Raw genomic sequence first — 15,949 nt, 5'->3', positions numbered from 1 at the left:
GCCTCCTGGATCCAGCTCACTGCAGCTCTTCTCCGAGGAGCAGGGACGGGGCATGTGCCCTTCATCATCCTCATCACTCAGCCCAGCAGGCCTGGCTGAGGGAAGCCAGCGGCCTCCAGATGAGTCCACGGCCTGGGAAACCAGAGGGCCCCTGTGGGTCTCAGTGGTGCATGGGGCTGGGCAAGGCCCAGAGGGGTCTCTAGATGGCCTGAGAGCCAGGCCCACTGCTGTCCCTCTCAGAGGAGTTACCTAGTCCTGAGAAACAAATTGCCTTCAAACCAAACCCCAAATGAGCATCTAAAACAATGTCTCTATTTGTACGATTTACAGTTGACATCTAATATTTCTCATCATAAGTTTAAATACTTGCAGAGGATGTAATTTCCAACATACTGTAAATATTAACATTTTAAACTAAAACTGTTACTATTTCTCTTTTAAATGGATCCAATGGAATCTAAATACCTTAGTGATCTGAGATCCACCATCATCCATCTCAAAATTATATAACCAAGCTCTCCTTGACACCTGGAAATCCCACCATGTTCCTTTTTCTTCCTGGACTCTAATTCCCAGCCCACTTTCCACTGGGATGTTTATGCAATCACAGCACACGCTGGGAAGCCTTGTTCTGATTATTCCACAACTGAGCCAAAACATACACATGTATAGATAATGTTTCTTTTCTTCATTTCTCATGTGACCATAAAGCTCTTCAGTGTCAAAATGTTTCTTCTCATTACAATTAATATTAGGACACAACTGAAAAACATGACAGAAACATTTAAAATTATACAAATGAGAATCACAGAAAGTACAACTTTACTGGAAACACAACTTTGAGGCGGTGAATGGGACCTTTAAAGTCATTTCCTGTATCCATAGATGAGTATCATCTACTGCTGGAATATCAATTCTATCTTCATTTTTCAGTTTTCATGGATATGTGTTAAAACCACTTACTCAAAAAAAAAAATGGAAAGAGATCTGTCATAGCAAATTCTTTGGATTCCTGTAGAATCATATGCCAAGAATTACAGTAATCTCTCATCACAAATCTTTGTTTTCCATGCTGGGGACTGGCTGGCCCCAGGGGCCCTGTGTGCTAGGCAAGCACTACACTACCACGTGCACCCCAGACCTCCAAAATCACTCTTGACGCGCTATCGGCTGACAACTTGCGCAGTTCCTCTTCCAATTCTGTTGCAAACAAGGAACGGGGACTACCTCCCTGGCCCAGGGTTATAACGATGACTGGCGGGCTTCCTGTCCTGCAGTCTACCCCTGGGTTCAGACCTGCCTAAGGAAGCAAGAACACGTGGCTCTGCAGATCACCAGTTCCTTAGAGCCAGGTCCAGTGCCAACTCTGTTACCCAAAATAACTGAGTCCTCACACCAATCCTGGGCACAGACAGTAGAATTATCCCCCTTTATAGCTGAGCAGACTGACACACAGAGTCCTTAAGCAATTGGTCCCAAGTCACACAGCCAGAGACCTAAACCTGGGTGGTCTTATTCCACACCACTATAACACTGTCCCTAGAAAGAGGAGGAGGAACAATGTGGAAGGGGTAGCAGGGGTGACAGGAAAGGAGTTTATAAGCTCTTTTCCCAGCACACAGCTATGGGACCAGCACCTGAGGAGGTGAACATGCGTAAATAGTACCTCCACCTGGGAAGGATTACACACAAAGTTCCTTCAGAGTAAATGGCTTCGATGCCTGGTACACTGAAGTTCCCATAAGTACTGAACACTGATGAACAGCAGGAAGAGGAATGATTCCATGCCCTGGACAAACACTGCAGGACCTTTCCAGGGTTTTCAGCCTTGGGTCCTGACCCAGCCCCAGCATCCTTTTATATGTAGCCAAAGGCAGGAACGCCAGGCAGGCAAGCAGTTAGTAAGTGGAGCAGCCCACTACCATGCTCGGGAGACCGCCTGCCCAGCAGACAACAGGCCCACACCAAGCCCAACGCTGCCACCAAGCCCAACGCTGCCACCAACCAGCTGAACACCCCAAGAGGTCACTTTGTCCTGAACCTCAGTTTCCTCATCTCTACAGAGGACGCACCATCACTGGGTGCCTCTCCAGACTGGGAAAGTGGACCTGACACAGCCGATGTGGAGGTGGCTGGTGCAAGGTCACCCTCACCCTCACTACCACCTTAACCAGGGCCCAGAGCCAGGGACTGGGTACACAGAAGCCTAATTTTGTAAAACCAGCCAGGTGATGTGGCTTGCAAATTTTGCAAAGCCTTTCCCAATGTCTTAAAATTTAAAACACCCAGGGGTGCCAAGAGGAGGTAAGGGAGAGGCTTTACTGTGGGTTTTATTTTTAGATGCCAGAGTGGAAAGCGACCAGTTTGGCCTCATTCTGGTCCCCAGCCACCACTTCCTTCCCCGAGTCATCATCAAAGGAAGAACAGACACATCTTGAAAGACTTCAGAGCCCCTCCTCTGCCCGCCTAGCACATTCTGAAGCAGTGACTCCAGTCTCCTGTCCCACCCATGACTAAGCAGGAAAGGTTCGGCACAGCCTCCTAGGAGGCCAGGGAAAGCTCTTGTGGCCCCTGGTTGTCTCTCACACCCTGTGCATGTGAATGGGATCATGTGAATGGAAGGGTCTGGAGGAGGAATGCCTCTCTTCCTCTGTCAAGAAGGGAGTCTGCTGGTAAGCACAGGCCCTCACTTCCTCCAGGAACCACTCCCAGCAGCGACCCCCCTCCTGGGCCCTTATCAGTGCTGCAGCAAACCACAGGGAAGCCCAGAACTGTCCCTTGCACATCGAGCACCAAGTAGCACCAAGAGTTCCTTGGTGGGTATACATCTGCAAAGGGTTTTCAAGTTAGCCTTCAGAAAGGGCTAAAGCCTCTCCAGCATCCTGGAGAAGAAATGGTCCACACCCACCTCCTTTGCACACACCTGTGTCTGTGGCAGGCATTATCCACCAACCCCCATCCTCACCCATGCACACTGAGAACCCCCAGGCAGCAGAGAAGGCCCGGAGGCACACCTCTTGGCCATTCCTGAAATGGACAGGGAAATCAAAGTCCACAATTCAGTTCAGTTGTCAGTCATACAACTCTACAAAGCCAAGATGAGCCTTCATGAACAGGAGACGGCTGACCAGAGGCTTCCAGAAACTATCTCTCTACCCCAAAGCAAACCTCAGCCCTCTGATGACCAATCAACCCTCATACCACCAGCAGGAAGTCAGGAGGGGCATGCAGCACCCTTCGCCAGAGCTGTGGACAGCATTGCAGGAGCTACCACTGCCCAGTCTAACCCTGAGCAGAGGATGCTCCAGGGCCTCTGTGCTGCCCCTTTGGGCCTGAAGTGCTGAATCTGCCAGGAATGGGGCAGTCATTCCCAGTGGGCTCCTGAAGCCAACCTCGCAGCCTCTGAGAGCTCCCCAGCAAGCTTTCTGGAAGCTTCCTACAGGGGGCCCAGCTCCTCATCAGCCCTGATCTGGTTTCTGGACTGGCTGGCCCTCTCTGCAGGGGCCAGTGACCATGGGTCTCAGTGCCACAAGGTGCCAGGTGTGCCTGTGGCTGCAATGTCCTGCCTGCCATTCTCGGCAGGTCTGAAGGTATCTGTGTTTACATAGACAAAAATGCCCCCCTTCCCACCCTCATGAGTCATAACCACAGCAGCAAATATCACCAGCCAGAGAGCACCCAGGCAGCCCCTCACTCCAGGCTCTTCTCTGATAGGTCAGACCTCCTGGCTCTCCTGAGACAGCTGCTGTCAGAGCCTGTGCATCTACTTCCTGTCCTGGGACAGTTTCTCCATCCTCCTTCCTTCCTTCTCCCTCCCTCCTCCACCCACCCTTCCTTCTCTCTCCATTCATCCATCCGTTCTTCTCCATCCATCCATTCCATCTATCCTTCCTTCCTTCCTTCCTTCCTTCCTTCCTTCCTTTTCCAGCCAATGAGCTCCTGGCCCAAGTCCACTCGGAATGAGGCAGAATAGGGTACAGAACAACGGACACCTGTCTGGGCGACTGCTGAATCCTCAGCTTTTCCACCCCCCAATGCGAGCAATACCATGACCCCCAGAACTCCCCAACTAACCCCAGCTTCTTCCCCAAAAAGGCACAGTAACTCTGCATGGCAGCAGCCATCAACCACCTGTGCCCAGCCTGGTGAGGAAATGGCATTTAATCCTCAGGGGAAAGTTACCAACCAGAGTGTGACAAGAGGGCCAAGCACTCAGACTCCTACGGAGTTGGGAAAGGGGAGCACTAGGTCACGCTACCTGGAAGGCGGTCAAAGTGCAGTCTGTACTCACCTGCACCACCTCTATCCCCCGCTTCCTGTGGAGAAAAACAAAGAAAACACACGTTACTACAGCAGGCAGGAAGCAGAACGTCCACTACAGCTAAAGGCAGGCCAGAGCTGAGAGCCGCCCTGGGAGAGTGGGCACCAGTCTCCATGTCGCCCGGACAGCCATGCTCTCCAGGGCAGGGATTCTCACAGCCACCAAGGGCTAGAGGAGAGGGTGAAGCTGGCTGAAGTCCCATTAAGGACTCATAATGGCTGTCCTCCCTCTGATCCAGGGGCCAGGCCTTCTTCAGTGGCTCCAGCCTGCATTGTCCCAAGACTCTCCCACCACCAAATTCACCATGGACGCCAGTGCCTCTGCTCAGCTCAACCTCCCCCCATGGCTCCCCATGCCATCCAGCCTCAGGCTGAACACCTTGGGCTGGCGCCCAGGTGTGCCACAGCCTGAAATAGCCTGCTACACCCAACCCAAAACACTCTCACCCACGGGAAGCCACAGGATCCTGACCTCATACCCTTCTCAGGCCAAACATGTCTCCAGTACCAGCCATCTCTGGCCCCATGGACTCCCTGCCAGTCCCTTGACCCAGTCCACCCACACCCCTCCTAGTCTAAATCTCACGTCCTCCCCCTTTTCCCCCCCTCTCCCACATAGTCTCAGGCTACTATCTGTCCCCACATATGCCTGACTTTGCCCACCTACTAAGAGCCTGGGTCTGGGTCTGCCCAGAGCACAGAGCCCTCATCCTCGCCCCCCACATTTCCTCCCACAAGCATAGCCAGGGCCCCTCTGTGTGGAACAGCACAGTGTCATCCCACAGCACCCTCCCCAACCCCCCCAGCAACACTCCCACAGACCTTAAGCTGCTACTCTCCCAGCCCTTAGTGCGAGAGCATGGATCACCATCACCTAGGAGTGCCCTGGGTAGGGTTACCAGGATCTGTAGGGACTGAGAAAGACTGAAGTGCATGTTGTGTGCATGCTGGGAAGAAGGCAGGGCCTCTGACAGCCATTCAAAGAAGCCTGGGACCAGGCAACAGGAACTAGAGTTGACTCCCCAAGCTCCGTAGAGTAAAGAACGTTCCAAGATTAAAAACTGTGTACCCCACACCTAGCTCTGGTGCTTGCCTGGCATGTACATGCTCATGAACAGTTGCTGGTAAATGAAGGTATAGAAACAGGAAAACTTAGCTCAGCTCCTGGGCCCAGCCCAGTCCAGCACTCTGAGGGTACAACAAATGCCCTTTGGGAAAATCCTGCTGGCATCCAGATTATCCTAGCACATGGCTCTCATCTCTACCAAGCCAACTGCAGTCATTCCAATCAGTCCACATTTTACAACATCTAGTCCTTTAAAAAAAAATTTTTTTAAGAAGGTCCCTAGCTTTGGGGCTGGGTTTGTGGCTCAGCAGTAAAGTATTCGCCTCTCACACTCAAGGGCTGGGTTCGATCCTCAGCACCACATAAAAATAAATAAATAAAGGTATTGTGTCCAACAACTAAAAATAAATATTTAAAAAAAAAAAAGATCCCTAGCTTTGAAAACAGATGGAACACAAAAATAAGAAAGCAACAACAACAAAAATAATCAAGAGAAAAGGTAGGCTGAACTCTTCAGGGGGTTGAGCTCCCCAGAGTCCCACCAGCCCCACCAGCTCAGAGCTCCTAAAACAGGATAAACTGGAACTTTGGCAAAAAGTGGGGCTTGGTTCCCTTCAGTCCACGTCAGGTCACACACACCTGAACCTTTCCTGCCCGCTGACTCCTCCTGCAGCCCGAGGAGGGAGGGCACAGGCTTCCCGCTGTTCAGGTGAGTAAGCAGAAGTTCAGGGGACTCAGGAAGCCAGGAGCTGGCCAGAGCCAGGTCTGCCCCACCTGCATTCACAGCCAGGTGTAGCACAGTGGGTGGTGGCACCCAGTGGGCTAGCACCTCTGGCCTCCAGGGCCACATTGTAAGGGGATGAACAGGGAACACTGGCGGAAAACCATGTCCCCTCTGGTAGTGGAGCCCGGTGCACTACCCCACCTCCTCTTGGGAAATAACCTGTCAGGCAGGGCTCGTTCCCTCATCGGAAACTTCTGAAAAGCAAAGGTACCAGCAACCTCGAAATCCCCAGGAGCAGGCTCCTGAAATCCTGCCATAACCAGAAAGTTCAGAAAGAGAACTGTGAAGCCAAAGGGCAAGAGGGAGAAGGGAGGGACGTGGGGAACAGAGGAACAGTACCAGCTGCTCCCTCTTGAAAACCCTAACTCCACCGCCCACCTTGTCACCCTAGACCCACTCAGCGTGCAAAATACTTCAGACTCGGGGATCCCACTGCCAACCCGTCCATCTGTGATTGCAAAAGGTTGGTAGCGAACTACATGTTCCCAAGAGGTTCCACTAACAAACCACATGCCCGAAAGAGCAGCATGAAGCAGTAGAAAGAACAAGGAAGCCCTCCCTGCGCCCAGGAGGAGAATCACCTCCACAAAGCTGCATGTGAAAAATGCAAAACCCTGTGTGCGGGACACAGCCATCAGTGTGAAGAACAGCAGCCAGGACGAGAGGGTGTGCTTGTGTGTAAACAGAACAAACTAAAACAACTCCGAGAAAATGACCACAGCGCGGCCAGCGAGAGGGCAAAGGCAGGGTGGAGAAGAGGACGTCCGTTTCACCACGTCCCTGAATTCTGGCAGAGTGCCTACAGCATATTCTCAAACTCTAGGAAAAGAGTTCTTAACGATTTTTAAAATAATAGGTGAAACCCTGGCTGCTGGCTGGGTCTGACGTTAAGACGATGCCTGTGAAGGCACAGATCCGACCACCAAATGAAGGATGAAGCCAGGCGGCGGGCACTCGAGATTCCGGAGGAAGGCAGGAGGCCTCCACAGACTGCTCGCAGAGGAGCTGGGCGGCACCCTCGGCGGGGCCTCCACACTGCAGGTGGACACTCGGCAGACTCTGCGCCCACTGGAACACCTGGGTCCTGGGGAAACGCCAGAAGGGAACACGCTGCAGTGGCTGGTGGCAGCAAGAAAGAGGTTTGCTGGTCTTCCCTTCCACTGCCCTGTGTTTTCTGTATTTTCTACAGTGAGCATATATGTTACTTCAACACCACAGAAAAAAGTGACAATAGAGTCAAAGCTTAACAATTAAAATATTTATTAAAACCCAAGGCACCTGGTACCTCAGTTTTCTCGGGCCCAGCTGTGCCACCATCCCTAAGCCACCTACCCCCATGCTCTCCCCTGTGACATGGGGAGAGCCCTAGTACCCATCCCATGGGACTTTGGGAGACCAGGAGTTCAGGCCCAGCGCATCACCAGGCCCATATCAGCAACAGACTCTGCTACTTTTGCTCCTATCCACATGATTCTGACTCCAAGGTGCCAGTCCTGGTCCTCCTGAGGACGGGTCCTGGGGGACTGTCAGCAACGTAAGTGGCCCTGCCTCCTAGTGGCCGGAATCTAGACCAGAGACCAAACCAGGAGAAATGGCTGAAGGACCTAAGCAAGGACACAGCCCTCTTGCTGGAGTTTCAGGATTTGGTCCAGCCTAGATCTAGTCCTCTCTGGATCTGCACCTGCAGGTTTCTGCTTAAACTAGTTTAAGATGAGTCTCTGTCACTGGAGGCTGAACAACAGGGGCTTTCAATGAAGTGACAGCAGCTTCCACTTCCTGAAGATGACAAAAATTATCCTGGATGACCTGGTGTTGAGGCAGAGGGACAACAGTGGAGTCCAATAAAGAGAAACAGAAAAAAGAGAAGTAGAAAGAGTGATGTAAGATTCAGAAAGGCACCCACGGTGCACACCACAAGGCCCTGAAAAGCCCCAATGCAAGGCCACTGGCCGCGGCATCCGGAAGGCCAATGCAGGTCACTCTGGGATGACAGAGTCCGTCACACACAGCCTGCCTCACAGCCCAGGAGGACAGAAGGGTGCAGGGCCCGTGAACATCAGCATCAACAGTAGGAGAGGGAGGGTCCCCTCTTGCCAACAAGGCGAATGGCCTGCTGACAGCTAAGAGAATTCCTGTCAATCAGAGACAGCAGAGCAGCCACCAAAGAATAGTGAGGTTTGTCCAAAAAGGATCCCACAGGTTCAAGAACTGCTTTCTTGCCATATCCAAGGTCGGAGCCACTGCCTCCCTCCCAGGTACAGCTGAGGACTGCCCACTCCAGAGCCCAGCTGCCACTACAAAGGACAACCCAGCCAGGCCTCCCAGGAGCCATCTCACAGCAGGAGAGATCTGCTGCAAACACCGCGCCCCCCCCACCCCTACCTGTGGGCAACAAAAGCAGCTGCATGCACCACACCCCAAGTTAACAACCACCTAGGGAAGGCAAGGGTGTGATTAGGAAAACAGGAGGCCAGGCGACCTCACCAAACAATTTGTAGCATGGCTTGGTAACTGAGATTCCAGTCACCCAGAATAATAGGGCCCTTTAGCACTTCAAGGTACCAGGCATGTGGGGAACGGTCCTGAGTTACATCCCCCACCTTTCTCTGCCTACAAAGGCAGGGGTCTCTGCATGCCACCCAGAGCCCACAATGTCTCCCAAGGACCTGGGGTTACTGATAGGAAACAGGGCCTCCTCCCTTACCCCTGTGTGCAGAGGCAATGCCGCAGTCCCAGCACACCCCCACCCCCTCAAGTCAGCTTCTCTGGAGCAGCCTTCCTAGGTCTCCAGCCTCAGAGGCCCCACACCCAAGCTTCCCTGCCCAGCACTGAGCACAGAGCAGCGGACTCCCTGGCTCCACAGCACTGCCCACTCCTAGGTTCACTACTCAGAGGCAGACACCAACAGTGGCCACCAGTACCAGTATTCCTCCTCCTAGATGCTCAGTGCCACCGCACTGCACCTGCTACACCCCACCGCAGAGCCAGGCATAGCCACAACACTTGCTCTGGTCAATGACATGTGATCAGAAGTGACACTTCTAGGAAGCAGCACTCAAGAGCCAGTGCAAGGCCCTCCAGCCAGTCCTCTCAGCCTCTCGGCAGTGTGGGGGCACCAAAGCCAGCCAGACCTACTGCCTGGAAACAACCCTGGCTGAGCAGCATCAAAGCCAGGATGGGGTCCAAAAAGAAACCAGTGACCAAGAGAACCTTCGGCCAGGTCTGGTTCTCAACAGGGGCAATTTGCTCCCCAGTGACATTTAGGAAGGCCTGAAGACATTCCCGATTGTTGCGCTGGAGTGAATGCTGTGGGCATCTAGTGTGTGGAGTACACAGACAAACCCTAAAACAACATCATCTGAACTAAAATGACAACGGTGCTGAGGCCAAGAAGATACAACACAGGGCTGCTGTGGAGCAGCCAGCAGCCCTGGGGGTGGCAGATCCACAGGGGGCAGCCTTGGGGGTGGCAGATCCACTGGATCAACTGTTGCTGTTTCAGACCTGGGGGTGTATCTGCCACTGCAACCTACCTGACCTTGCCTGACTATTACACACCCCTCATCGAGCAGGGCTTGTGCCTATCTATATCTCCAATTTCCTAGCTCACTGTACGTGGGCATTTGAGAGAAGGTAGCACCAGGCCTTCCTCTCAAACCCTCCCAGAGAGACTCGCTTCTCCAAAAACACCAGGTCCATGCCTCTGTACAAACTGTCCTGTCCACTGGAGTACCTATCCCTACCTGACAAACTCCAGGTCATCCAAAGAGACCAGCTCCAACACCATCCTCACCAAGGGACCCTTTCCTGCCCTGTCCCCTGCCACAGCCATCCCACGCTACAGACAGTGAGCCCCCAAGGCTCAGAGACTGGTCTTTATTTCAGCTCCCTAAACTGCACTCCCAGCCCCCCAGTGCTGAGCTCAGCCCAGAGCCTGGCTGCCTGCTCCCCCATGGCATCCTGCTTCCCTGGCCCATTATTTTGTAATTTGGATTTTCCTCCTACTGACAATGCCAGAAACTGAAATGACCCAACATAAAGACAACATATGAACAGAATTTTCAAAGCCAATACAAACATTTGAATTGTTTGGACAGCTCCAGAGTAGAACCAGATAAACTGGAAGCTGCCATATGTCTTTTATGGGGGGAGGGTCCTTCCCTCGATTGGTCAGACACCACCAACCTTAACGAGAGACCCTACCTAGCCTTGGTGCCCCACCAGAGGGAGGCAGGCTGGCCCTACAGTACAGCCTGAGTCAGGACCAGATCTCAGACCTAGACAAGCTGGTGGAGCCCCTAGAAGCAGCTGTTGGAACCCAGCGTGGGGGAGGGCAGCCAGTGACTCCCCTCCTGGGCCTCCTGGAGAGGCGCCTGGCAACCCCACCCCTTGGTTTTCAGGACAGAGTCTCAGGCTGACAGAGTGGGCTGCAGAGTGCCCCAGGACATACTATGTGGCACCTAAGTGCTGCTGGTTCAAGCCAAGAGCAGATATTAAGTCTGTTCCTTAACAGTGAAAACACATCCGTTTTCTAATACAAAAGTTCTCTACCTGAAATCATTTTGGGTCTTGCAGGTGCTGTAATTTTTCGTTCCCCTAATTAGGGATGGTCCCTGGAGAAGGAGGCCAGGGACACTGGAAGTAGGGTTCCAGGCCTCCCCCACCTGCTCCAGCAGCCTGCCAGGCGCAGACACAGCCCACTCTGTTCTCAGCGCTCTCTTAATCCCAAGAATGCCAAGTCGGTTTTAATCTCAGCCTGGTGAGGTAAGCTTCTGCAGGCTTCTGCAGGCGGGGAGAATGCCCCTGAGCTGGCATTTCCTCCCTGGGACTCCAGGGACTGAGAAACCTGCCCTCAAGGCTGCACCCCAGACACTGAGCTTCTGCGCTGCCTGATGCTGCGGCCAACACATCCTACAGTTGGAAGCACCCTGCAGCCCTGAGCTCCAAGGCCTCGAGAAGATTCTCCAACCACTAAGGTTTAGGAGTTCCATACCTACCATGCTACTGAGCCGCCAACCACAGGCACAGAGAGGTTTCCCTGGCTAATTTTCATCAAACATTTGCTGGGTTCCTCTGTGCAATCTTGGGCTGGCCCAGGTGCATAGGGGCCCGTAGGCCACAAGTCCTGCCCAGAGATGCTGGTGGCCACAGGGAAGGTGGGTGAGAGACGAGCTATGCACTGGTGTGTATGCCACAGGCCCTGAGTACAGCCAACATCAGGGCAGCAGGAGGCAGAGGCAAGGGTTCAGAAGGGTGCTGCTGGAGAGAGCTGCAGGCAGGGGCAGGAGCTGCCTGGGTGTGACTGGGAGGCCTGCAAGTGCCATACAGTAGGGCAAAGGCCAGATATCAGGCACCAACGTTTCCTGGGCCCCTCTCACCACATGCACCAATTGCTATCAATCAAAGCAAAGGTGAGAGTCAGCCCTGCTGCCACCTCAGAAAGCTCACACCAAACGCCCTATCTAAACAATTCCCTCTCAGACATCCACAGATGGCAGGCAGGAAGGCCATCCCGGGGAATGCAGGGTCCACCTTATCCTCTGATGGATGAGGCAGGGAGCCAAGCAGCCTGATCCGACACCATGTAGTCATATACACTCTGACCTTGACCCAGCACTGCCCCCTGGGCCCTGAAACAGGCAGTGGGTATCAATGCTGCAAGCACCTCCTACTATGGCTGTCAGGGATAGGCACGAGCAGACAGACCTAGGTCCAGGACTGAAGAGGTCAGTGAGCGGCCTTCCTTCTGGAGGCTCTGGGAAGCACCTGTCGGCTCCCATCCTTCTCCATTCTGGAGGCCCTAGGCTGTCCTTGGCTGCTTGGCTGCTGTCCTTGCTGACTGACCTCCGCCTGCCCTGCTGCATCTCCCGTTTCCTCCTCCTCAAGACCTGGGCAAGTGCACTGGGATGCCTGGGTAACCCAAGGCCATCTCCCCATCTCAAGACCCTCAGTAATCACCTCTGTAGCACACTGTGCCCTCTTACCCCGAGCACAGGTGCTGAGGGCTGTCTGCCTTTGGTAAGGACTGGCAAGGGCCTTGTTCCAAGTGCCATAATGCCAAGACTCCTGCAGCTCTACCATCCCACAAAACTGTAGCTCCCTAAAGTGTCCACGTTTGAGAAAGGGACAGGTGAGGATATGCCCAGGAGTTCACAGGGGCCTCCACGGGCCTCACAGGGTGCCTACAGGGTTCCAGAGGGTGCTGGGTATAACCAGACACTGCTGCACGGGTCCTCGATGGCAACATCAGGGAGGAGGACTCAAGGGTCAGGGAAGGGAACAGGTACTGGGTGATGAATGCCTATGGCCCAGGAGCACTGGCTGTAAATTGGGGACAGGGGTGAAAATCCTGATCCTTGGGTCTTCTTAAGGTCTAGAAGAGATGCCCAGGACAGCCACACCCAATCCTAAGGCCACCTGGATCCATTGAAGGGCACCTCCCTTAGCCCTGCCAAGTGCTCTGAGCAAGAACAGGCTTCAAACAGAGTCTGAGCCTGAGCCCTTGGGCCTGAGTCCCAGGCCCAGAAAGGCCAGCAGGGGCCTGTGAAGTCCCACACTCATAGACACCCCAACTTTAGCAACAGGCATCACTTACTTCATCTGATGACCCTGAGCCCTTTGAATTTCAGGGAGGATTCCTAGGGCCTGAGTGTGACCCACACAAACACGAGGCCAACACCACTAACGCTCCCTCATTCCCACCCACTCTGCTCTCCCCAAACCAAGCAGGAGAAAGGACCAAGGACATCTCCAAGGATCCCAGAAGGGCCCAGAGCACCAGGCCTGGCACGGGCACTCCGCTCACATTTATCATCCACAGCAACATTAGCGGAATAACTGTCACATTTTTTCTAGCAGAGAGATTCGGAGCAATAAAGAATCCTGCCCAAGACTCCCAGCAAGCAAGAAGAACCACAGTCCAAATTCAGGCCTGTCAGTCAGCAAAGGCCTCCTGGTCCCACGACTCTGTGTGACTGCCCTGGAGAAGCAGGAGCCCTGTGTGGCAGGGGTCTCTCCAGGTCTGCTGGGGATGAGGCCTTTGGATCTCTGGGAAAGGACTATTCTGGACAAAGCGGCCTCTCCTCCGCCACCCACCACTGCCCCAAGTGCGAAATGAAATCCTTCTTCAGACCCTGGGCCCCAACAGGCCAGGGAGATGGGCACCACCGCCCTGGGTCCCCAAGAGCTGAGAGCATCCCCTAAAAGGCCTAAAGGTAAAGGGCTTCAGGGCACTTCCTACAGGGTGTGTCTGGCCTCAGCCATCCAGTACCACAAAGACTGAGGCCCAGAAGCAGGAGGTCTGAACCCCCATTCCTCCCCTTCAACAGGATGCCAGCTCCTTCTGATGACAACGTCAGACTCTCCAAGCAGAAGGGACTCTTCTGATGAAGCAGAAGGAGCTTGGAATCAGACTGAGCTAAACCTCAGGAAGAGGCTGCCAGCTCTCAGGGGAAGGATGTCAAAGCAAGTGGTGAACGACCCATGGTGGGAGGAATCCAAGCAGACTTCAGATGCCCAGAGAGGGGAGACGAACCCATGCAGAAGGTGGCAGAGATAACACTGCTGGAGTCTTACTCCAAAAAGAAAAATCAGCCGGATCACAGTATGGCAGCCAATGAAAATGCATGGCCAGCTACACCTCTAGAAGAGGTGTACAAACCTGAGGCCAGACGACTCCACTGCCAAGAGTCAAGGGTCCAGGGCCAGCTCCAAGCAGGTGGGCACATGCCCCAGTCTTTAGGCCTTGCCAGACTCTGCAGCTGGGAGTCATGGCAACAGGCCCCAAATAGCTAAAATAATCCTTTAGAGCCCCACACAGAGGGGTCACAGTAGTCACAAGCCAATGCCAAGAGCCAGGCCCCTGGGCAGAAATGGAAAATACCAAAAAGAGGAATATCTAATTCCAATCAGAAGGGAAAAGGGAAAACCACGCTTGAGCTGGCCAGAGGCACAGACCTTGCCCTGAAGGCCTCCATGGGGTCTCCCTGCTATGCCTGCACACCCGCCCTCCAGTCAGCAGCCTTCTAAGTTGAAAACTTGACTCAGCGCACTCTCCCTGCCCAGTCACGCCCTCCTGAGGCGCTTCCCTTGCCACGGGTATTCAAGCCCTGCAAGAGGTGCTCACCTCCCCACCAGGCATTCCCACCCTACCTGCTCCTTCCACACCTGACCCAGCCCTGACCCACAGAGGCTTCCTTCACACCTCCAGCCACCTGCCTGCACCCTTGGCCCCTCTGTCTGGAATGCCCCCCTTGGCCACCACCCTCAACATGGAGGCCTCTCCCAGGAACAGCCCCCCATAGGGGGGCAACAAAAGAGAAGGGCCAAGGAGAGCTGGCGGGGCACCAGCCTAGTACCTAGAAGCCAGCAGTGATACATTCCCCTGACCCGGGCTCCTCCCCAGCCCAGGTCTGTCCCACCCTCAACCCGCTTCCCTAGACCAAGAACCAGTGAGTGTGCAGCACCGACCCCAGCTATCAGGACAAGAACTTAAGAGAAGGGAATGAACACAGGTCACCACGGGTGAGGTCAAGGTTGGTCAAGGTTCTCCTAAACTAACTCTTCCGAATGACCCGCTGGCCACCTTTTGACCCAAGGCATGCGGGCATTTGTTTCATGCATGCTTCTCAAGCACCTACTCTGTGCCAGGCACAACTTCACTGCTGGGACAGGACCATGAAGACTGCAGAAAGGGTCCCTGTCCTCCAGTTCGCAGCACAGAGGGGAAGGTAAACAAGGACACAGCGTGGGACACAGGCTGGGAGGTCTGCAGGAGAGGCTGAGGCAGAGGGCAGGGCTGCACGCAGGTCTTGCGGGGAAAGCAGGTAAGGAGCTTCCAGAAGACAGAAAAGATCCCAGCGACTGGACTACACAGGGAGGGACAGGAGGGACAACACAGGGCCTGAGGGGTGGGATTGCCTGGGCCCAGAAATTCACCTGTGCTTAAGCTCACCTGAACTGGGCTTACTGTCATTTACATCAAAAGATCCTGGCCACTCCAACATCCAAACTGAAATGACATATTCCAGCATCTTCTCCACCAACCTGAACCTCCTATCTTGAAAACAGAATCCACCACCCATCCTACCCATCCTGTAGCTCATGTCTGAGTCTAGCCTCATCCTCCACATCTCCTGTCCCTGTGCCCTGCACAGCCATCACAGAAAGGTTTCATGGAGGCATCCTGGCAGCCAAGGGTTGGTGGTCCCTTCCCAAACTGAAGGAAAGGCAGGAAGAGAAAAATAGATGCCTCTCAGCTGAAGAAGGAGGGAGAATCCCCAACAGTGCGACACTGGCTGGCTGATGGCACATAACTGTGAAGGAAAAACGTTCTTTAAAATTAGCTTTCCAAATGCAGATATAATTCCAAGTGTCCCTTGCAGTGTGATTACAGTGGCAGACCAACAAATGTTTTACCATCAGCACAGATTGCTCAGGCCCCTGCAGGCAAAAAGTAACAGAGCCAACAAAGGCGCCAGGGCCAGACAGCTCGAGAGAAGCATTTCCAGCTGCCTGGGCAGCACCAGCTGGGGGCCCAGCCTCAATTCTGCACGTCTGGCTCAGGGCCCCTCCAGGAAGACGCCAGCATGCCTTCCCTCTTCCTTCCTTTCTTGTTTAGTTTTAGGATCTCTGGCAATCAGACTCCAGAGCAACCAGTTAGTAACAAGGGTAGCCTCACTGTGGACCTCCTCCTGGGCTCAGTTTCCCATCTGTGATCAGGCACTGCTGGAGGAATGAATGGTGGCTGACACAGTCCCATCCAAATCCTACCCCTCGCC

The 15,949-nt window shown here is 53.8% G+C and overlaps 1 protein-coding gene across 2 annotated transcripts in view; it reads right to left on the bottom strand.

Annotated features, from left to right (window-relative positions):
* Positions 1-15,949, bottom strand: part of Itpk1 (inositol-tetrakisphosphate 1-kinase) — a 134,893-nt gene that overhangs the window by 104,002 nt on the left and 14,942 nt on the right. For both annotated transcript variants that reach the window (XM_026394226.2, XM_026394227.2), the window contains exon 2: positions 4,292-4,316. In XM_026394226.2, the coding sequence (XP_026250011.2) occupies positions 4,292-4,316 (25 nt within the window). The remainder of the gene's footprint in view (positions 1-4,291; positions 4,317-15,949) is intronic.

Source organism: Urocitellus parryii, chromosome 6, assembly GCF_045843805.1.
Source record: "Urocitellus parryii isolate mUroPar1 chromosome 6, mUroPar1.hap1, whole genome shotgun sequence".
Taxonomy (NCBI): Eukaryota; Metazoa; Chordata; class Mammalia; order Rodentia; family Sciuridae; genus Urocitellus; species Urocitellus parryii.
The sequence above is the reverse complement of the archived record's forward strand: the minus strand, read 5'-3'. Positions and strand labels throughout refer to the sequence as shown.